Source organism: Perissodus microlepis, chromosome 13 (assembly GCF_051167445.1).
Source record: "Perissodus microlepis isolate ML-2025 ecotype Zambia chromosome 13, ASM5116744v1, whole genome shotgun sequence".
In the NCBI taxonomy this organism is placed as follows: Eukaryota; Metazoa; Chordata; class Actinopteri; order Cichliformes; family Cichlidae; genus Perissodus; species Perissodus microlepis.
The window spans coordinates 29347569-29371416 of NC_140473.1; the positions used below are offsets into that span (position 1 = coordinate 29347569).

Genomic DNA, 23848 nt, shown 5'->3' on the forward strand with positions numbered 1-23848 from the left:
ACTATTATTTGGGGTCTGTGTCGTTTACTGTTCTGTCCACGTTTGTATGTAGAGTGCGTGTGTCTGCTTCTCTCTCTCTCCCCCTGTCCTCGGGGCTGTTGACGGAAGCGCGCGTCGTGGGAGAGGCGTGTCCGGGCGACTGTCGTCATCGGGAATCCCTCTTTGCTGTTGCAGCTGATTACCTGACCAGCTGGTGGTAATCATCCCTCCCGGCTAGGAAGAGGTATTTAACCTGGACTCGCGGCGACAGTCGACGTGGGATTATTACTCTTGACCGGTATAGTCTGTGCTAGGCGTGTGGTCTTGGTAGTCGACTAGCGTGTGTGGCTAATTGTGGTTCTTCCTTCTTCCTCCAGGAAAGTCGAGCGAAGAAGCGAGTTGGGGAGCACACAAACTAAGGGGGCTACAGCACAGGACGCACTGGGAGCAAGGGATGAGCACCATTGGCAAATTACATCTCTGAGTTAATTGTTGGACTTACCTGTCTATTCACTGTAAATAAAGTGCACTGTGGCATCGCAGAGTCCTGCGTGTTGGGTCCTACTTTCCTCATCCCCACGGTCTGCCAGCCAGACCGTGACAATAATAGTGTGTCTAAATTTAGTAGATCAGAGGAAATTAAAATGTGTGGCCTTTAAATGGTCCTGGACCATTCTGACTTCAGAAATGTTTCATTAGACTCTACTTGCAATGTGCACCTAACAAACTTATCACACATATGAAATACACAAAAAATGGAACATGACAGCTGTCTGACATCTTTATCATACTGCGGAAAATAAGGCCTGTTGGAAGGTCGGAATTGGAAAAAGTAAAAAGAAAAAACTGTTTTCTTTTCAAAATATTTTTTATTTCAACAATACAGCTTCAAAAAACATTTGACTTACAAAACACAAAAAACTGCACCTTTGCACCTTTAAAAAAACACAACCTAAGCTCAACTACGTCAACATTTAACAACAATATTATTAATAATACATTATACTGTGTCATAGCTAAATAGCTAAATAGATCAGAGGAAATTAAAATGCTACTGTGACTAAAAATTAAAGTTGTTCGACACCTAAAGCGTCCTTTCAACAAATTTAAAAGATAAACTAAAAATTGAATATGATATTTATATAAATAAATGACTGAATGATACAAAATAAAAATGTTTCAAAAGCTCTTTAGATGATTAATATTTAAGATGTCTTCAGATGAAATTCCATCAATCTCTTTTCCTCCTCCTTGGTGGTGACTGGAGTTGATCCCTGCTGTCATATGACATCCTGGACAGTCTTCACACCTACAGGCAGTTTAGCATCACAAATATATCGAACTGCATGTTTTGGTCTGCAGGAGGAAGTCAAAGAGGAGAACCGTTCATGGAGATCATGCTGTGGTCTCTCTGATTTTTAATTCTTTTTTTTTAGTTATCAGTTTTTTTCTCCCTCTGTCCCTCTTCTTCTCTTTTTCTCTCTCCCTCACCTTCTGTTAACTTTCTCCCAATCATTATTTTATTTCTTTCTTTTTTCTTTGGGGGGAAACTCCCACTAGGTTTAAATCTGGGACTCCCCACCATTTGACCTTAGAACTGAAGAAGCTTCTCGGATGAGAGGTCAAATGTCTTCAAGCAACTTAAAGAAGTCCAGACGCTTTTCTTTGCAAGCTCCTTTGACTAAGATGACCTGGATGACTGAGAACCTTCACAGACATTACCAGAAGCAGTTACAAAAAGTGAACAGCAGGTGTCAGTGTTTTCCTTTTTCTGCAGGAGCAACACAGATGAAAAACCTGTTATGACCAAAAAAAAAAAACCCTGTATATAGGATACAGACATTTTGACTCTGTCATTCTGTAGAGATGCATATAGTTGTTATGTGAGTGATCACATTTATCTTATGTTAAATGTAAAAAATTGTTGTTAAGTGCTGTGCTGTGGAATAACAGTCTAGTCACGTGTAGAGGTTCCTGAAAATGTAGAAACATCATGTGTTTTTCTTCTTCAACCAAATGAAATACAAGTTAAATGTCTAAAGGAGATTTTTTTTTAACATTCTTTTCAAACATAATGAAAGCACCAAAAGATGAAAATATATATTTTAAAGAATAGTGTTCAGCCCTCTAATAATCCCAGGAACTTAGAGAAAGTAAATAATAGTGGAGCTGTGAGCACATGATTGGCTTTAATGAGTTTCATTTATTCACTCATCTGTATGTCAAAAGCCCAACAGTTAACATGGGATCTGCTAATTTTATGACATGACTGTATCTGGTTCAGTGATGTGACATTATTACACTTTACTACTTTTGGTTACTGGGCTACTTTTGTAGCAAGATGAATCTGCAGAGTGTACCTGGAAAGTGTTTGATTGTCAGACTTTTTATTTTATTTGTTAACATTAAAATAACCACTTAATTTTAATGATTCAACACTCCATGTTTAGAGTATTTTTCAATTTTTCCTTTTAGCAAACTGCTTATCTAGTTTAGGGTCATGTGGGTGCTGCATCCCAGCTGCCAAACGTCGGGTACATTCTAGGCATGTCGGCGGTCTATTGCTTGGCTAATTTTTTCCGGCTCGGACTGAGCAGATCCCTCCAGCGCGCAGACCTCAGGCTCTGGCTGAGACGTGGCTGGGCTTGACTGAAGACTAGTAGCCACAGGGGTGTGAGCAGAGGATGCCGTGGCTATAGCAGGTGGTTTAGATGAAGATGGCGGCGTGGCAGCTGCAGACAGGTGAGACGATGGTGGAGCTGATAGCTGGACGGGCTCTTTGGACCCTCCAGCAGGAGCAGATGCAGGACCAGAATGTGCAGAGTCCTCTAGCTAACTGCAGCTGCACAGGGCACACAGCTGGCTCGGGATCAACTTCTTCACAATTAAAATTTTAATCATTAGAGAAAAAATTACCCATAACCATCTCACAGATGTAATATTATCTACAGCTACCTTTAGTACCACTGATATTCATTTAGACTCTTTTTCTCCAATTGATCTTTCTGAGTTAACTTCAATAATTACTTCCTCCAAACCATCAACGTGTCTTTTAGACCTCATTCCCACAAAACTGCTCAGAGAAGTCCTGCCATTAATTAATGCTTCAATCTTAAATATGATCAACCTATCTCTAATAATCGGCTATGTACCACAGGCCTTCAAGCTGGCTGTAGTTAAACCACTAGTGCCATCTCTAGACCCAGCAGTCTTAGCTAATTATAGGCCAATCTCCAACCTTCCTTTCATATCAAACATCCTTGAAAGAGTAGTTGTCAAACAGCTAACAGATCATCTGCAGAGGAATGGTTTATTTGAAGAGTTTCAGTCAGGTTTCAGAGCTCATCACAGCACAGAAACAGCTTTAGTGAAGGTTACAAATGATCTTCTTATGGCCTCTGACAGTGGACTCATCTCTGTGCTTGTCCTGCTAGACCTCAGTGCAGCGTTCGATACTGTTGACCATAATATCCTATTAGAGCGATTAGAACATGCTGTAGGTATTACAGGTACTGCACTGCAGTGGTTTGTATCATATCTATCTAATAGACTCCAATTTGTGCATGTAAATGGAGAGTCCTCTTCACACACTGAGGTCAATTATGGAGTTCCACAGGGTTCAGTGCTACGACCAATTCTGTTTACATTATACATGCTTCCCTTAGGCAGCATCATTAGAAGACATAGCATACATTTTCACTGCTATGCAGATGACACCCAGCTCTATCTGTCCATGAAGCCAGATAACACACACCAATAGTTAAACTGCAGGAATGTCTTAAAGACATAAAGACCTGGATGGCCGCTAACTTTCTGCTTCTTAATTCAGATCAAACTGAGGTTATTGTACTCGGCCCTGAAAATCTTAGAAATATGGTATCTAACCAGATTCATACTCTGGATGGCATTACCTTGGCCTCCAGTAATGCTGTGAGGAACCTTGGAGTCATTTTTGACCAGGACATGTCCTTCAACGCACATATTAAACAAATATGTAAGACTGCTTTCTTCCATTTGTGCAACATCTCTAAAGTTAGAAATATCCTGTCTCAGAGTGACGCTGAAAAACTAGTTCATTCATTTATTACTTCCAGGCTGGACGACTGTAATTCATTATTATCAGGATGTCCAAAAAACTCACTGAAAAGCCTTCAGCTAATCCAAAATGATGCAGCAAGAGTACTGACAGGGACTAGAAAGAGAGAGAGCAGATTTCTCCTGTTTTGGCTTCCCTTCATTGGCTTCCTGTTAAATCCAGAATTCAAAATCCTGCTCCTCACATACAAGGTCTTAAATAATCAGGCCCCATCTTATCTTAATGACCTTGTAGTACCATATCACCCTATTAGAGCACTTCGCTCTCGCTCTGCAGGCCTACTTGTTGTTCCTAGAGTATTTAAAAGTAGAATGGGAGGCAGAGCCTTCAGTTTTCAGGCCCCTCTTCTGTGGAACCAGCTTCCAGTTTGGATTCGGGAGACAGACACTATCTCTACTTTTAAGATTAGGCTTCAAACTTTACTTTTTGCTAAAGCATATCAACACGTTCTCACTCCCAAAGCGTAATATTTTACGCTAGTTGACAAATCGTCAACATATTACGTTTTTGGGCACCCAACACGTTCCTAAATGACAAGATCGGAAAAATGAGGAAATATGAGAACCGTTTGGACTCAGTCTACACTGTTTGCTGTTCTGTTTTCTCTTTTTCTTAAAATCACTTGGGAAACCACTATTTAATGTCATTAAAGTGCTGGTTAAGGTTAGGAATAAGGTTATGGTTGGGGTTAGGGATAAGGTTAGATTGAGGGCTGAATACAGGGCTGGAACGTCTATTACCACGGGAGCATCATTCCACTGGATTTCATCCATAACCCAGCGCATACCATAAGAACGCGGAGGGTCATCTTTCGCATTCCTCAGGAACACTGCAGGACGTGACAAAACGTCTGGATGTTACGCTTCGGGAGTGAGAACGGTCTGAGCATATAGTTAGGGCTGGACCAGGTGACCCTGAATCCTCCTTTAGTTATGCTGCAATAGGCATAGGCGGACTCCCATGATGCACTGAGTTTTTCCTTTTCAGTCACCTTTTTCACTTACTGGTAATAGACCTCTCTGCATTGAATCATACTTGTTATTAATTTCTGGTTCTCTTCCACAGCATGTCTTTATCCTGTCTTCCTTCTCTCACCCCAACCAGTCACAGCAGATGGCCCCGCCCCTCCCTGAGCCTGGTTCTGCTGGAGGTTTCTTCCTGTTAAAAGGGAGTTTTCCTTCCCACTGTCGCCAAAGTGCTTGCTCATAGGGGGTCATATGATTGTTGGGTTTTTCACTGTATGTATTATTGTAGGGTCTACCTTACAATATAACGCGCCTTGAGGTGACTGCTGTTGTGATTTGGCGCTATATAAATAAAATTGAATTTGATGCTGTGGCTGGGGCTGAGTAGTGCACACAGTCTGTTCGAGTAATGGCAGTGAGATGCAGTCCTCAGCTGGCTTAATGAGCTCCCCAGAGCATCCAGCAGAGGATGGAGTTGACTGAACAGGTGACTGAGATGAAGCCTGAGCTAATAGCTGAGCAACAGGCTTTACTATCTACAGGAGTCCAGAAGGGGCAGAAGCCACAAGCTCAGCCTCTGGGGAAGCCCTGGGGAGAATCCTTCTCTCCATGTGGCCAGACCGGGCCAAAATGTCACCTGGCTCTGCATGCTCTATGTGCTCTGAGCTCAGTAACTCTGAAAAAACATCCTGAAAGTCCACAGACTCAGAGTTAACAGCTACCAAGTCCACAGATTCGGGGTTGACAGCTTCTAAGCTAATAGTTACTGGGCTCACTGACTCCAAGTGCTGTGGCTCTGAGTTTCCAACATTAATCGCTACTGGCAGATTTACTCACACACACTCGGCAGTTCAGAAATATCAAGCCCATCCACCATTGTGGGTTTAGCCACACTTTTAACAGTTTTGACCTTGCCGATTGGCATAGGAGTAACTAACTCTGAGGTGGGTGATTCAGCAAAACAAACAGTCCCAAACTGAGTGTTCATGGCACGCTCAGCACCTACAGGTTCCCACGGTAGCTCGGGGGAACTCTCTGATGCCGGTAGTGGCAAGGAGCGTGTCCTCTTGGGAGCCACAACAATAGAGCTAATAGCTCCCTCTTCAGATTGTTCTTTGACATTAGCAGAACCAGTGTCCTTTTCAGACTTTGAGACAGAGTAATCAAAAAAGTTGAACTGAATCGGGTCTGAAGGCTAAATATAACAATTCTCTGACTCCGGAGCTGAACCCCAGTTCTCCTTAACTGGCAGGCTGGCACAAAGCATAGCTCCTGTTCTAATTACCCGACCAGGCCCACAACACACCTTGTTGGCGGTCACAGACCCCGAAACAGACACACCCATAGGTGTAAAAGAAACAGAATCTATTTCCTGCCTCACACTGAGCGAATTTTCCATAGCAACAGAGTCTGTTTTACTCACCGCGGCGACCAGAGCAGGTGGTCCGATGACAGTTGCTCCTGCTGCAGCCGCTGGGGTGAGTTGAAACATGGTGTGACTATGATGTGGGCGCCGCCTTTTCCGTAAAGGAGGGTCAAATGACTTAGCAGCAAGCGATGGCGGAAAAAAAGTGGCGCCGATGTCAGACATAACAGGCGGCGAGGACTTCCAGGAGGGCAGCTGAATTCTTTTTCCTGGAATGCCCTAACCAAACAGTTCAAAGCTTGAACTCACTCTCAAAGCAATGACGATTTGAGTCAGTGTGTTAATGTCCAGAAACCCCTATGGAAAAGGAGTGGAGGACAGGAAGTCATCAAAAAAATACTACCTGAAGGTGCCTCCTGTGGGGACCTGCGGCCCGGATTACACTCCTGCAGAAAACTCACAGATGCGAGGCAAACTCCCCCCCAAAGGTGAGATCTGAGTCCCCTGGGTCCATTCTGGTGGGATTCTTCTGTCATGGTATGCGATGGGAGACCGTGGATTGGCAGGAAAGTTGGACCCCAAATTGCAGGACTCTTCTGGTGAACAGTGGATTTTGTTTACGGTGAAGAGATGACTATTTACAAAACTCAGCACTGTGGCTGAGTTTTGTAAATTCCAATCCATGACTGCTCCAGTGAAGATACACTCCGCTCCTGGCTCATGGTGACACACAAACAGTTCAGCAGGCAATCCACAGTAGCAAGGTCTTAACAAGTTTGACATTCAGAATCCTGCACTGACTAGAGCTCAGCCACACTCTTAAATAGGTCGCTCCTAACGAGAGTGATCCGCTACAGGTGGCTGCAGGTGACGAGCGGCAGGTGTGGCTGCCTCCAGCACAGGAATACATCCTTCTGGCGACCAAAACATCCAGAAGTGCGACCATAACATAGCACACACACACAGGGAGACGGAGAAACTAGTGATGTGCGATACCACTGATTTCCTTTACGATCTGATACCAAGTAAAATTCAGGGTGGTATCGACAATACTGATCAGATACCGATACTTTGTACAAAAATTTAATGTTTTATTGTATTTCAAATTATAGCTTCATATTGATTACAGGACATCAGCTTACTTGTTCTTATTGCTTAATAATGCAGAATTATCATATAGAAATAAAAAAGTTGTGCACTATTTGAACACTTTGAACACAGCACTAAAAGACTCCGCGGGAGACGTCTATCTCACACTAGCAGCACCTGTCCCTCTCCTCCTTTTCAGTTCTCCTCAACATACGCTCGTCATATTCTGTGATATGATTTACTCTGAGGTGTTTGACGAGGTTAGTGGTGTTGCCACCACACCTCACTGTCTTGCCACATGTATCGCAAACCGCGTTATGGCTGTTTGTGGAGGCAAAATATGTCCATACGTGACTCCGTTTACGCTCAGCCATTGTTGTGAGTGCGCACGCCAAGGGGCTGCAACACATTTATACAGCTGTATTTTCCATGTGACTATGAAAGGCGGAAGAGGAAATAGTTCCTTTCAATTTAGATGATCCGAATGATATAGTTTCTTTCCACTGCGTTCCTTTTAATGATAAACTACAAATTTACCCCAAAGCACTAAAATATTGATATTTTAATATGAGAATCAATTCTAGAACATACATAACTGGTACAGGAGGAATCGATATTTCAGTATCGATCCGCACATCACTAGGAGAAACAGGAAAGAGACAAAAAACACCAAAAATACATGAGCCCTGGGCCCCTAGATTGTCAACGAGCTCTGAATTCAAACAAATCATGAAAATCCAATTAAAATACTATGCATCAGGCTAGTCTATTTTGCAGACATTTCATCAGTAGCAGCTCAAAATACTCAGTAATTTTTATTGCTCCCACATCCTTGTACGCATGCCTGACAATAGGATGATTGCTTGTGTCCTGGGAGATCTCATTCCACATGACGTGTGGCAATTCTCCGTTAGCGAGTTAATGCGGATGGGCTGCACAGTGTGAACGCGTTAACAAGCTACCCGTGCTAACACGTTAATGCCGTGCAGACCTCGCACGGGGCGATCCGCATTATGGCCCGTGTTTAGTCTCTGTTCCCATGTGTACTCTGTACTTTTCCTGTGTCCACGTTCCTGTCTAGTCACTTTTGGCTCTTTTCTGCTTCACAGAAAAGCTAAAACATAAAAACAGAAATCAACCAAAAGCAAGTTTAAAAAGATGAGTTTTTAGCTGTTTTTTTAAATGAAACCATGGAGTACACCCATCTCAGACTCAAAGGAAGGGAGTTCCAGAGTCTGGGGGCCACAGTTACAAACGCTCTATCGCCTTTCGTTTTCAGCCTTGTATGTTGGACGTCCAGCAAGCCCTGATCACATGACCTCAGGGACCTGCTGGGGATGTACGGATGTAAAAGATCTCTGATATAGGTTGGTGCTCCATGCAGAGCCCTGAATGAGAGTATTTAGAAGACTTGGAAGCTTTGCAGCAGCATTCTGAACAACTTGCAGATGATCCACAGAGGCTTTACATAAACACGTGAACAAAGAACAATAATCCAAACGAGATGAGACAAATGCATGGATGACCATTTCTAGTTCTGAGTGTGATACAATGGGACTCAGCTTAGCAATATTTTTTAAATGATAAAAACAGGAGCGAACCAATAAATTAGGATGAGTGTCCAAAGTCAGAGCTGAGTCAAAAGTTACACCAGGGTTCCTGATAGAAGGTTTGGCAAATGTAGTGAGAGGGCCTAAGTTTTCGTCAGCAAGACAGAGCATTCTCCTGCATCATAATTCATCGGGATGTCACTGGAGACTCTAATAAGTGCAGTTTCAGTAGAGTGTCCTACATCCTGCCTGCTACACAGAACTCACCATGACATACTAACAATAATTGTAAACATTGTCTTTATTTACATGAGGTCTGCTTTCAGATGAAACTGTGGGTAAAATGTGTAATATGTTGAGTTTGTCTTGAACGTAGAAGTTGTGGTGGCCTAATTTACACCCCACCCCCACTGACATGTGGTCACACTCAAAGTGCAGATGGTTTATTTTCTGCATAGAAACAACTTTTTTTTTTCCAACATGTACCCCACAATGAAGTTTAGTATACACTAATCAGTTGATCTGTGCTGTTTTCTATACCTAACATAGTGGCTACATGAAACTAATAATACAAAGTAAAGGAAAAGTAAACATTTTTTTTGTTTATAATACTTTTTGATTTTTTTGCTTTTTTAAAAATCTAAATAGTTAACAATCATGTATTGATTTCTTTCCCCTTAAAATATTAATTTTCTGTACACTTTTTCATGCGATCTGTGTTCCCATGTGTGCTTTGTACAAGTACTTTTGACGCTTGGCAACTGCTTTAGGTTGTTTATAAACCCAGTGATCAGCAGTTTGTGATGTTGCCAGGCAGAAATAGAAATATTTCTACATGAACAGGGTCCTGCATAAATGACGGACCTATTGAGATACCTTTATATGGTAGGCCTGTTTAAGATTCAAACTATCAACTGACAACATAAATGTATCTGTGAGGAGTTTACTATGGCCATAGATGACAGCAACAACAAGAATTTTCTCATAGACTTTAATTTTACATCTTTATGAAACCAGAGAACTGCCACCTGTTGTCCTTTATTAAATGTAGACTCCATACTACAGTCATACTGAAGTCAGAAAAAGCTATTTTTTCAAGCAATATTTGTTTTATTTCACCAATACAGCCCTGAAGAAACATTGAACAGACAGAAAAATAACAGTCCTGTATTTAAACATACTGCTGTGTCTCATATCACCAGTGCAGTAAACCGAACTAAATTAATATTATTTACAGTGATGTAAAACTCTTTTATTTCATCTTTAAAAGCATTGAATATACAAAAACGTCTTTATGTGTTTTAAAACTTGTACAAAACTCTTGTCCATGTCACACATCACAAGTATTCTTGCTGTTTGTTCAGTCCAGTTATTAACAACAAAGGAGAGATGATGACATTAAGTTGCTGCCTCCTGCTGCAATGTTTGAAGCTGTTTTGAAGCAGCTTCATTATTGAAATCACTGTCATCAGCTACAAGGATTGTCTTGGCTGCATATAGATATATGACAAACATAACAAATAGTACAATATTATTTCCAAAAGTCAGTACATGGGAGGAAATGGAAATGTTAATGTAACGAAACACAAATATAATCCAGAAAAACCATATGTTAGCCCTAAATCCACAGAAAGAAAACCCATTATCATTAAAAAAAAAAAGAAATCCATCCGAATTCCATCTACCGAATTTCTCACCCTTTCTCTAAGGGAGAGGCCAGCCACCCTTCGCAGGAAGCCCATTTCAGCTGCTTGTATCCATTATCTTGTTTTTTTCATTTTCAAGGGACAAGTTCTTACATGAACTGAATACATTATTTGGACATACTGTAGAAACAAAGAAAAATGATGTGGCAAACAAAATTATAAGCAAAAAATAAGTAAACTACTAAAACCTATGTGGGAAAGAAAAAAAAAGGTGAACAACATTTAGATAGGCACTCCAGCAGCCTGTCAATGCATCCATTCTGCATAAAAGAAACAGAATCAAGTCCATGAAAGGACTGAGAAAAAACAAGATCAAGTCCATAGAAGATAAAACATAAACAGGACAGATGATTGTGGGAATGGGTATGGCGGAGAGTCTGATATTTGTGGAGGATGGTGTTTGGTTAATTTGTCAGAATTTGCAAAGTTTGATGCCTATTTCTCTATAACTGTGTTTTCATCAGCCCACCTGTCTTTGCTGTCAGTCACACTCTTCCATCAGCTGAGCACAGACATGCCAGCAGTTTGTCAATGCATCCTTTTAGCATGAAAAGAAACAGAATCAGGTCCACAAAAGGACTGAGCAAAAACAAGATCAAAACGACAGAAAAGTAACGAAATATGTTACTGATGATTGTGGAAACAACGATTAGAAAGTAATAAAAGAACAACAGAATTAAAATTCCTAGACTTCGACGTTTCTCCTCAGTGGGCACTGAGGTGGCAGCAGGCAGGGCTCTGAAGGTCCGAGCTAAGCAGAAGATGAACAGGGGGCCTGGGAGGGCGGCATAAATAAATAATCGTCCTAATTCATCTAAGACTATGGCAAGAGGGACACTGACTATACAAAAAGCCCAGACAAGGACACAGACCAGCACAGAACTCCTCGTTTGTCTGAGGCAGTCCAACAGTGGATATGTGATGTGAAAACACCTGCAACAGAGGAGAGACACAAATTCTGTTTATAATTAATGAGAATAATATGATTCTGACTGTAAGGATGCTTTAAAGTACAATATAATGTTCAGAGACATGCAGGTACACACACTAAAAGATGAACAGGTACCTTTCCAGAGCAATGCACATCCTGAAGTACAGACTGGCCATCACACACGAGAGGTGAATAACAGCAGGTATGCTACTTCCTATTCTTAATAACCAAACAATCATTATGCAGATCTGGATTAGATTGGAGAGGAGGAGGTTTGTATAACAGATGACAGGGACTGAACTCCTTCGCACCTGAAGGAAATATAAATGAATAATAAATAAATGCAATAATACACACAACATGCTGTTCATGCTGTTTTTATGATCTCAGGCAGCACAAGGAGAGTAATTCATAAAACAACTGTCAATATTTCTTTCAGATTGTAGCAATCTTTGTAAAATCAAAGTGTCTCTTGACTTCCTTGCTTTTCAGACTTTTATCTGATGTCAGAACTTCTCCTTTTTCCTAATGGTTCAAACTGGTGCATGTAAAGCACCAGAGGACAAAATACTCACTTGGGTTACTTCACAACACTACATATAATAGAAGTGTCAATCATTTAGAGGTGGTGTGAAGTTAAATTAAATTTTAGGAGTGAAAGACCCTTTTAGGTTGATTGTGATAATAGTTGTTATTGTTGTGCTTAAATTTGTAATTTTGTAAATTTAGATATTTTTCTGTTCCTCCCCTACACATCTAGGATGTGGGGGAGGCAATTAGCTATAGTGTTTAACTGCAGGCACATCTTATGTGAAGGTTCTCTGTCCTTACTTAGTGAGGATGTTTACTTCTTGCCATTTATGGCCTCGCCTATGCTTGTGTGTGGTGAGACTGTTAAAAAGGGGTTAAGCCATATACAAGGTGAGGGGAGATGACTTTTCTGACCAGCAGGAAGTCACGTATATAGAGAAATATACACACACATACAGACACCCACACACACACGTGCTCGCACACGCACACACACACACACACACACACACACACACACACACACACACACACACAATTCAATTCAATTCAATTCAATTTTATTTATATAGCGCCAAATCACAACAAAAGTCGCCTCAAGGCGCTTCATAGATACAGAGAAAAACCCAACAATCATATGACCCCCTATGAGCAAGCACTTTGGCGACAGTGGGAAGGAAAAACTCCCTTTTAACAGGAAGAAACCTCCGGCAGAACCAGGCTCAGGGAGCGGCGGCCATCTGCTGCGACCGGTTGGGGTGAGAGAAGGAAGACAGGATAAAAGACATGCTGTGGAAGAGAGACAGAGGTTAATAACAGATATGATTCAATGCAGAGAGGTCTATTAATACATAGTGAGTGAGAAAGGTGACTGGAAAGGAAAAACTCAATGCATCTTGGGAATCCCCCGGCAGCCTACGTCTATTGCAGCATAACTAAGGGAGGATTCAGGGTCACCTGGTCCAGCCCTAACTATATGCTTTAGCAAAAAGGAAAGTTTTAAGCCTAATCTTAAAAGTAGAGATAGTTTCTGTCTCCCGAATCCAAACTGGAAGCTGGTTCCACAGAAGAGGGGCCTGAAAACTGAAGGCTCTGCCTCCCATTCTACTTTTAAATACTCTAGGAACAACAAGTAGGCCTGCAGAGCGAGAGCGAAGTGCTCTAATAGGGTGATATGGTACTACAAGGTCATTAAGATAAGATGGGGCCTGATTATTTAAGACCTTGTATGTGAGGAGCAGGATTTTGAATTCACTTCTGGATTTAACAGGAAGCCAATGAAGGGAAGCCAAAACAGGAGAAATATGCTCTCTCCTTCTAGTCCCTGTCAGTACTCTTGCTGCAGCATTTTGGATTAGCTGAAGGCTTTTCAGTGAGTTTTTTGGACATCCTAATAATAATGAATTACAGTAGTCCAGCCTGGAAGTAATAAATGCATGAACTAGTTTTTCAGCGTCACTCTGAGACAGGATATTTCTAATTTTAGAGATGTTGCGTAAATGGAAGAAAGCAGTCTTACATATTTGTTTAATATGTGCGTTGAAGGACATGTCCTGGTCAAAAATGACTCCAAGGTTCCTCACAGCGTTACTGGAGGCCAAGGTAATGCCATCCAGAGTATGAATCTGGTTAGATACCATATTTCTAAGATTTTCAGGGCCGAGTACAATAACCTCAGTTTTATCTGAATTAAGAAGCAGAAAGTTAGCGGCCATCCAGGTCTTTATGTCTTTAAGACATTCCTGCAGTTTAACTAATTGGTGTGTGTTATCTGGCTTCATGGACAGATAGAGCTGGGTGTCATCTGCATAGCAGTGAAAATGTATGCTATGTCTTCTAATGATGCTGCCTAAGGGAAGCATGTATAATGTAAACAGAATTGGTCCTAGCACTGAACCCTGTGGAACTCCATAATTGACCTCAGTGTGTGAAGAGGACTCTCCATTTACATGCACAAATTGGAGTCTATTAGATAGATATGATACAAACCACTGCAGTGCAGTACCTGTAATACCTACAGCATGTTCTAATCGCTCTAATAGGATATTATGGTCGACAGTATCGAACGCTGCACTGAGGTCTAGCAGGACAAGCACAGAGATGAGTCCACTGTCAGAGGCCATAAGAAGATCATTTGTAACCTTCACTAAAGCTGTTTCTGTGCTGTGATGAGCTCTGAAACCTGACTGAAACTCTTCAAATAAACCATTCCTCTGCAGATGATCTGTTAGCTGTTTGACAACTACTCTTTCAAGGATTTTTGATATGAAAGGAAGGTTGGAGATTGGCCTATAATTAGCTAAGACTGCTGGGTCTAGAGATGGCTTTTTGAGTAAAGGTTTAACCACAGCCAGCTTGAAGGCCTGTGGTACATAGCCGATTATTAGAGATAGGTTGATCATATTTAAGATCGAAGAATTAATCAATGGCAGGACTTCTTTGAGCAGTTTTGTAGGAATGGGGTCTAAAAGACACGTTGATGGTTTGGAGGAAGTAATTATTGAAGTTAACTCAGAAAGATCAATTGGAGAAAAAGAGTCTAACTTAACATCAATGGTACTAAGAGTAGCTGTAGATAATATTACATCTGTGGGATGATTACTGGTAATTTTTTCTCTAATGATAAAAATTTTATTTGTGAAGAAGTTCATGAAGTCATTACTAGTTAACGTTAAAGGGATGGTTGGCTCAACAGAGCTCTGACTCTTTGTCAGCCTGGCTACAGTGCTGAAGAGAAACCTGGGGTTGTTCTTATTTTCTTCAATCAGTGATGAATAGTAAGATGTTCTGGCTTTGCGGAGGGCTTTCTTATAAAGCAGCAAACTATTTCTCCAGGCTAAATGATGATCCTCTAAATTTGTGACACGCCATTTCCTCTCCAGATTACGAGTCATCTGCTTTAGGGTACGTGTTTGAGAATTATACCACGGAGTCAGGTACTTCTGATTAGAGACCTTAGTTTTCACTGGAGCTACAGTATCCAGAGTCGTACGTAGTGAGGAGGTGAAATTATTAACAAGATAATCGACCTCTGTTGGGGTAGCGTTCAGATAGCTGCTCTGCTCTGTGTTGGTACAGGGCATTGAAGATGATAACAGTGGGTGGATTATATTCTTAAACTTAGTTACAGCGCTTTCAGAAAGACATCTACTTTGATAAAATCTACACTCCACTGCTGTGTAATCAATTATTGTAAATGTAAATGTTATCAGGAAATGATCAGACAGGAGAGGGTTTTCAGGAAACACTGTTAAATGTTCAGTTTCTATGCCATATGTTAAAACAAGATCTAGAGTGTGATTAAAGTGGTGGGTGGGTTCTTTTACATTTTGAGAGAAGCCAATTGAGTCTAATAACAGACTAAATGCCATGTTGAGGCTGTCATTTTTAGCATCTACATGGATGTTAAAATCACCCACAATAATTATTTTATTTGAGCTCAGAACTAAATTAGATATAAAGTCTGAGAAATCAGACAGAAACTCTGTGTAAGGCCCAGGTGGACGATAGATGATAACAAGTAAGACTGGTTTCTGAGTTTCACAGCTGGGGTGGACAATGTTAAGCATCAGGCTTTCAAATGAATTAAAAGTCTGTCTTGGTCTTTCATTAATTAATAGGCTGGTGTGAAAAATTGCTGCCACACCGCCCCCTCGGCCTGTGCTTCGAGGTTTCTGGTAGTTAGAATGACTCGGGGGTGTTGATTCATTTAAACTAACATAATCATCCTGCTGCAACCAGGTTTCTGTAAGGCAGAGTAAATCAATTTGTTGATCAATTATTAAGTCATGTACTAACAGAGACTTGGAGGAGAGAGACCTAATATTTAATAATCCACATTTCACTGTTTTACTCTTTGGTTCAGATGTGGATACTGTATTGTTCTTTCTTTTTGATTGTTTATGTTTAAGTTGTTTGTTGCTGGTTTTTAGTTTGTTTTTTTGTCTTTTTGGAAGCTGACACAGTCTCTATGGAGATGGGTTTTTGGGGGGGTAGCAGGAGGAGAGAAGCTGCAGAGAGGCGTGTAAGACTGCAACTCTGCTTCCTGGTCCCAACTCTGGATAGTCATATTTTGGGGGGTTTAATAAATTTGTCCATATTTCTAGAAATGAGAGCTGCTCCATCCAAAGTGGGATGGATGCCGTCTCTCCTAACAAGACCAGGTTTCCTCCAGAAGGTTTGCCAATTATCTATGAAGCCCACATCGTTTCTGGGACACCACTCAGACAGCCAGCAATTTAAGGAGAACATGCGGCTAAACATGTCACTCCTGGTCTGATTGGGGAGGGGACCAGAGAAAACTACAGAGTCCGACATTGTTTTAGCAAAGTTGCACATCGATTCAATATTGATTTTAGTGACCTCCGATTGGCGTAACCGGGTGTCATTACTGCCGACGTGAATTATGATTTTACTGAATTTACGTTTACCCTTAGCCAGCAGTTTTAAATTTCCTTCAATGTCGCCTGCTCTGGCCCCTGGAAGACAATTGACTATGGTTGCCGGTGTCTCTAGCTTCACATGTCTGAGAACAGAATCACCAATTACCAGAGTTTGACCCCCGGCGGGTGTGTCACCGAGTGGGGAAAAACGGTTAGACACATGAACGGGTTGGTGGTGTACCTGGGGCTTCTGTTTAGGACTATGCTTCCTCCTCACCGTGACCCAGCCGCCCTCTTTCCCCAGCTGCTTGGGGTCTGCCGGGGAACAGCTAGCGGGGCCTACGCTATCTTCGGCTGCACCAGCTACAGGGGCCTGGCTAGCTACGGGTGAATGAAGGGTGCGAAGCCGAGTCTCCAATTCAGTAATCCTGGCCTCCAGAGCTGCAAATATGCTACATTTGTTACAGATATCATTACTGCTAAAGGAGGCCGAGGAGTAACTAAACATCTGACACAATGAGCAAGAAAGTGCAGGAGGGACAGGTGAAGTAGCCATGGTGCTAACGAGTCGGCTACGAGCTAAGCTAAGCTAGCGAAACAGTACAGAGACAGTGAGTGAATACTTTGGCTATAAATTAGGTAGTGAGTACACAGAAAGTGTGCTTCGGATGAAGCACGTGAAGATTATACTATGAAAGAAGAATGTATTTAAAAGTTGTTAATTAAATTGCTAAGCAAATAAGCTACTCAGAAACACCACTGTGTTTGAGCAGGAACAGGAAGTGATACTCTACCGCAGAGCGAGCGAACACCAAGTGACAGCGCCACCAAAAAACACACACACACACACACACACACAGTGCCTTAGCTTTTATGGCACACTATATGGGTTTTACATTGTTTTACATCTTGCCGGACGTCCCTTGCTAGCAGGTGAGAACCGTATGGAGTGTCTTGCTTTTGTTCACAATGACAAACCTCTGCACCAGCGAGGTCTGACATTAGAGCTAACAGACCCATTACTAAAGAAATAAGATCTGTTTTGTTAGAGGCAATGTTGCCTTGATGAGAACAGTGACTTTAAGGTAACTTCTTTATGGTTTTTGTGGTATGTGCTTTTAAATTCTGAATGACTCGGTAATATTGGGAAAAGAACATTTTGTTTAAGTCACATCGTACATGTGATACGTGTGAAAGTCTGCATGTGTGTACGCTTCCATGTTTGCTGCCCTGTGAAAAAATAAATTACTGCACATTTAGAGGAACAGTTTGTCACTAGGATGGTATCTGTACTGCCAAGATGCAGCTAATTTAGGTCTTATTGCTCGTTCACTAAAAAGGAGAAAGTTCTTTCTGCTCCCAAGAGGCTCTTCAGAGTTTTTGTTTCTTAAATTAATTTAAAGTCAAATTATTTGAAAGATGAATTATTAAAATACAAAACATAGATTATATGTTTATAGATGGCTTTTTATACTTTTATACTACAAAAAACTATATTATAAAGTACAAAAACAAATACCCATCTTAATTTGATAAAGGGTCCAATTTCTAATAGTATGTGTAATATTTTAAGCTTTTAACTATTTAAAAGCATTTCAATCTCCGAGGCAGGAACCAGATCCATGTCCCGACCGACACATCACTACATGATATCACTGAGACGGTCTATACTTATGCCCTCGATGTTTGTACCTTACAGAAACCTATATATATATATATATATATATATATATATATATTCCCATTTTCAGACCATGAAAATGTGCTGTGGACATGCATGTAAATGTAATCACCATTTCTGAGAGTCAAGTTTTTTGTCTTTGCTGTGTTGAAACAATGTTGATTGTTTTACTTTAGTAATTAATCAGCACAGTTTTACAGTTAAACGAGCTCTTTGAAACACCATTTGTAGTTGATGGCTTGACTGTTGTTAAAGTCTAAATTTTGGTGAACTGTCATTTTACACATTGACATTTTTTATACTAATAGGCAACTTCTACAGTGGAACGGAACACTCTTTTAAGTCTTTCATTAAGTTATCATTATTATTATTATTATTATTATTATTATTATTATTATGAAGAGGATACAGGCTAGTGAGGAGAAAGAGAAGGGGAAGATGGGTTAGAGTCAAACTCTGCTGCTCATTTAACTTATTTGTGGGTTGTGGGCATTTGCTCAACCTGTGAGCTAAATCAGCACTAGTAAGCTTGAACGTGAGTGTAAATGACTAATTATTTAATTTTAATGATCCATAATTAAGTCATTCCCTTCCTTTATTTATGTATTTATTTCGCTAAATCATCAAATTATTCACATATAAAAAAATTTTTATTTACTTACCACACAACAAATCATCAGTATGGTCAAAGGAAGGCAGACACACGTGTCGATCCACATCATCACTTCTAGGACTTTCTGAAACTCTAGATAATTTCCTGTGATAGGGTTTTGTAGGAATCTATACACTTTTGGTGTGGCATAGAAAATGATTTAAAAAAGCAGCAGGTTAACATTGTTCTTATGTAGTCATGAAATTACTGATTATGTTAGTAAACAAGCAGCAAAGGCAACTGATAATAACATGGAATAGCCTCAAATGTGCTGGAGAATTAACTTTTAACTTTAATTAAAGTTAAAAATAAAAAAAGATTGTCAAAACAAAAGTTGGCACAGAATAACAAACAGTGGTGGTGAAGGAAAGGATTATAAAAATATAAAAACACAATTTAAAGTAGATTGCTAACACTTGATTAAAACTCAAGTTGATTCAACTTTTTTTTGTGAGTGCACAGAGAAGTTTACAATTATTTGATTAACAATATATTTCAGTTAAACTAACTCTAATGTAAAATCTACTTTGCATTACTGATCTTGATAACTTTACATGCCAATCTTTAAAAATGATTCAGAAATTGCTCATGAAATATCCCTGCACAGCAACAATGAAAACAAAAACTCCTCAGTGCAGCTTTAAATTATTCTTATAACCTTCATGTTGGCAAGTTAGGATTTTCGACTCTATGACAGGGCCATTCAATTACAGCTTATTGGGTCAGAGTTTCAGAGCACGGAATTTAACTGGACCAGGAATTTTCAGCACTCAGTAAGAGCATGTTGTGATGAACCAACACAAATGTACTGAAATAAATCTAATTCAGTTCTGTCAAAGCTATCAGTGCACTAACCATAGCAGTAATACATATGAATACATCTACTGCTGCAGGCTCTGTTTTAAATCAACATGTGTGATTAGGCTGCATGGTTCACATTGCACATTGTGTTGCTATGCAGGCTACAGTTACCCTGACATTCTGTGGGAGAAGTTATTTATATTAATTAGTCAAATAGATCAACGAGGTACAGTTAGTGCATTACCAACACACACATTCACAAAAAGCTGCTCACTCCAAGCACAAAAGAAAAGAAGGTAGTGACTTTAGTAAACTATCTCCAGATGTTCTAATTCAGTCAGTTTCTATGTTTTTTTTATAACTATTCCTCTCTTCAGGTAGAAATAATATGAACATGTATAAAATAAGTGTCGCCCTTACTTGTCTCAGGACTGTTTCCAGCTGAACCGTTGGGTAAAATCTGCAATATGACAAGTTTGTCTTGAACGAGGAAGTTGTGGTAACAAACTTTATAATCTCCACCCCGTACTCACTGATGTTCAAACTCACAGAAGCCCAAACATGAAGCCAGCGAGAGTCAAGATATATTTTAACTTAAATGATCAGTACAACAACTAAGCTGCATCGTTTCTGTTCTGCTGATGGTTTTATTTTGCTTTACAGTCACAAAAGCACATGCATTTTAATCAAGATTTTTACTCAGTCCAACTGTTGCCTAAACCAAAACTCAGATCCAGCAAACTTAAAATATCAGGGATTAAAAACATTGTGACAGCAAACATCACATCAGCTCCTGTGACTGTTAGTAAAAGTTTTTATTCAGGTAGAAATCTGGTCTCAAAGGTGTTTCCATGGCACATTATCAGCAGTGGCAGTTTAAAACCACGGGGCAGCTGATGGCCTGATCCCCATGAAGTAGACAACCAAAAAGCTCTAATGACTCTTAATACACGTGACAGTATTTTTACACAAGCTAGTACACATTGTTGAATAGTATCTTTACAACAGGTTATAGAGGGAGGCAAAAGTAGTCGTATCTTTACTACAATCATCGAGTGGATAACAGTAAACTGATTAAAGAAGAACAGAATCTGCTGCTCTTTGAAAAATAAATAAATTCTGGCAGTATTCATTTCAATAACCTATAAATGAATTACAGCTAAAATTAAATCTGTATTTCAGTTTCAAACTAAATAATTTGTGCAGTTTTGGTGAATCTACAATCTCTTATTTAAAAATTTATGTCTAACAATTATATTTTCTTGTATAATGAGCACAGAGCTGCTTTTTGATAAAAAACACTTTCCTTTTTATGGGAATAATTATTATAACATCACTTGTGAATTAAAGCTGGAAATACTCCCAAACAAATGTAGTATATACATGTGTTTTTCTTAACTTTATTAAAACCTGCAGTTGGCAGCTGCTTTATGAAACCATATTTGTGACTGTATGAACTTCTAACAAGCTTAATCTTCCTGTTTGCACCATATTAAAACCCACAGACCCACCAGATGAGAGTAGCTGAAGTGGCAACAAACACCTTGTTGATGATTTTTAAAGATTACTATCTTCAGTCAGAACCTGTGACCTCAGAGGTGTGAACAGAGACAGGGTGTGAAAGTTTTGACACATCTGTAGAGGTTATTAAGCTTTTAATGCAAACTAACTTACTGGCAATATTTTGTTTATTTACTTTAATAGAAAGAGTTGAATAGAATAGAATAGAATAGAATAGAATAGAATAGAATAGAATAGAATAGAATGCCTTTATTGTCACTATACCAATGTACAATGAGATACAGAACATCTCCTACTCAGTGTAATCATGTGGGAGAAGAAAGGGGGTGAGGTGCACAGTTTCTGCAGCACTATATACATTTGAACAGTATTTTGAAAAAAAAAAAAAAACAACAACAAAAAAACAAAAAAAAAACAAGGTGCAGTTTCCAAGGCTGTCCATACCTGAAGCCTTGGAAACTGCTAAGCCATGGTTCACAGCCTTGGCCAGCTGCTTGATGAGGTACACCAGAGAGATAGAAGGCAGGAGAATAAACCAGCCGTTCTCCACAGAACCAGCCAATTTGTACTCTCAGTGGCAGGGTAGGCAGGCCTGAACCCTCTCAGTGAAATCACTGACAACACTGGCTATGGATACTGACTACGGAGTGTATCAGTTGTCAGCCACCTCCTGTACATGGATGACATCAAGCTGTATGCCAAGAGTGACATCGATTAACTGATCCACACCACCAGGATATACAGCAATGACATTGGAATGTTGTTCGGACTGGAGAAATGTAGTCAGATGATAACAAAGAGAGGGAAGGTAGTCAGAACTGAGGGGATCGAACTACCTGTTGGACTTCCAGATACAGACGGACAAATGGTGGTGGCTACCCAACTGGTCATAGTGGTGGTAGGCAAACAGAAGAAGACGACTGTAGTGATAAACGTAGCGGTTCCGAATGACAGCAACACCAAGAAAAAGGACCACGAGAAGCTTGAGAAATATCAAGGGCTCAAAGAGGAGCTCGAGAAGATGTGGAGGGTGAAGGTAACAGTGGTCCCAGTGGTAAACGGAGTACTGCCCCTTGTGGCTGTTCAACTTATAGCCAAGCATCTCACTGATCCCTGCTGCCATGGTGTAGATCAGCTTGTTAGTCTCGGTAATGGTGGCTGTAGGTATCGTCTGTAGTGCTGCATTCACATCATCTAGCAGACCTTCTGAGGGTACTTCACGTAGCTCCATACTGATATATATATAATATTTAATCACACTGGTTTTCAGTACTCAAAGAGTTTTAGAAGGCTAAAGTCTAATATTAGCTGGCATAATGTTAGCTTACAATGTTACATTATTGTTTAGCCGACTCCTGTCAGCTGTCCAGAGATGGCTGGGTCTGATATCTGCTGATGATAACCAGCTGCGACAATATCAAGAATAAATAAACACGGTCCTGATTTCTTATGTTCGAACACTTCAGGTGAGGAGGAACAGGAGGAGATGGAGATGAGGAGAAGAGAGTAGTGGTGGAGTAGAGGAGGCAAGAGAAAACAAAAATATTGTTTGAAACAGATACTGATTAGAACTTCATATAACTGATACTACTATTCATTTCATGCAGCGATGTGCACATGACTGGCTCAAAGGTCGGGTCCTGTTTAGTAACCACTATTTGAGAAAAATAGTGGTTACTAAACAAACATGTTATAACAATTGCTACATCTTTTTTTCCAACTCAAATAAATAAAATATATACAAAAATATTGTACCTTGGATGCTCTGGCTTATGGATTAGTCTTTCATGTAAAGTGAATAGAATGCAAATAGTAAACCTTTAATAACACTTTAAAAATCACATACTTCTCATATTTGGATACACTGTGGAACCATTTACTTCAATTGATTTCTCAACACAACTCCCTTGAGATAAAGCTTCAGAAATGGGAAATCCAGAACATCCAGACTCAACAACTCCTTCTTCCCAGCTGCTATCAGGCTCCTGAACAGCTGACCTATTTTTGAACAGTAATAATAATCTTTGCACATTAGGTCATCCTGCATATTGAGCAATTCAATTCAATTCAATTTTATTTATGTAGCGCCAAATCACAACAACAGTCGCCTCAAGGCGCTCTATATTGTACAGTAGATTCTACAATAATAACCAGCATATTAAGCTCATAGCTCTTTTGCACACATTTCTGTTTCACACTTCAATATTTTGTCTTATTTTTTGTCTTCATTTATTTATTTGTGCTATTTGTATTTTTATCTGTTCTATTTCTATTGTATATATTAATCGGTATCTGTGTGTGGACAGCAAAGAAAGAATTTCATTGCATATAGAAATGCCTTTTTTTCTATGGACACGTGACAGTAAACACTTTGAATCTTGAATCTTTGAATGTAAAATACTGTGAATAAAAACATTGTATTTTCAGTTCTGTGTTGTTTATAAATAATAATAAAATAATAATAATAAAGATAATAAGAAGGAATGCAACTTCCAAGGACAATATTTATTCATTTATTTATTTTTGATAATTCAAAGAAGATTTTAACAAATGAGGAATTCAGGTATTTTACTTCAAATGTTGGAAAAAAAAGGTAAT

At 39.9% G+C, this 23848-nt stretch overlaps 1 protein-coding gene and 1 long non-coding RNA gene across 2 annotated transcripts; both read right to left on the bottom strand.

The window, feature by feature from the left end:
- Positions 1-1660: 1660 nt before the first annotated feature.
- LOC146375313 (uncharacterized) lies at positions 1661-22373 on the bottom strand. Its single transcript, XM_084949274.1, has 6 exons — positions 22358-22373; positions 18939-19033; positions 18078-18086; positions 11818-11993; positions 11259-11684; positions 1661-1730 (listed from the first exon to the last, which is right to left on the bottom strand). The coding sequence occupies exons 1-6, from the start codon at positions 22371-22373 to the stop codon at positions 1661-1663; spliced, it is 792 nt and encodes a 263-aa protein (XP_084805400.1).
- LOC146375314 (uncharacterized) lies at positions 2169-7158 on the bottom strand. The gene is made up of 3 exons (XR_014802122.1): positions 6810-7158; positions 6464-6685; positions 2169-2856 (listed from the first exon to the last, which is right to left on the bottom strand). It is a non-coding gene; the product is annotated as an uncharacterized LOC146375314 (long non-coding RNA).
- Positions 22374-23848: the final 1475 nt, after the last annotated feature.

Bases quoted from the DNA above. Each gene is read 5' to 3' on its own strand.
- LOC146375313 (XM_084949274.1), bottom strand. The intron at 11,685-11,817 runs GTACCTGTTCAT...CCTCTGTTGCAG, and splicing joins ATGTGCATTGCTCTGGAAAG to GTGTTTTCACATCACATATC. The intron at 1,731-11,258 runs CTCAGCTGATGG...AAACACTGACAC, and splicing joins AAACTGCTGGCATGTCTGTG to CTGCTGTTCACTTTTTGTAA.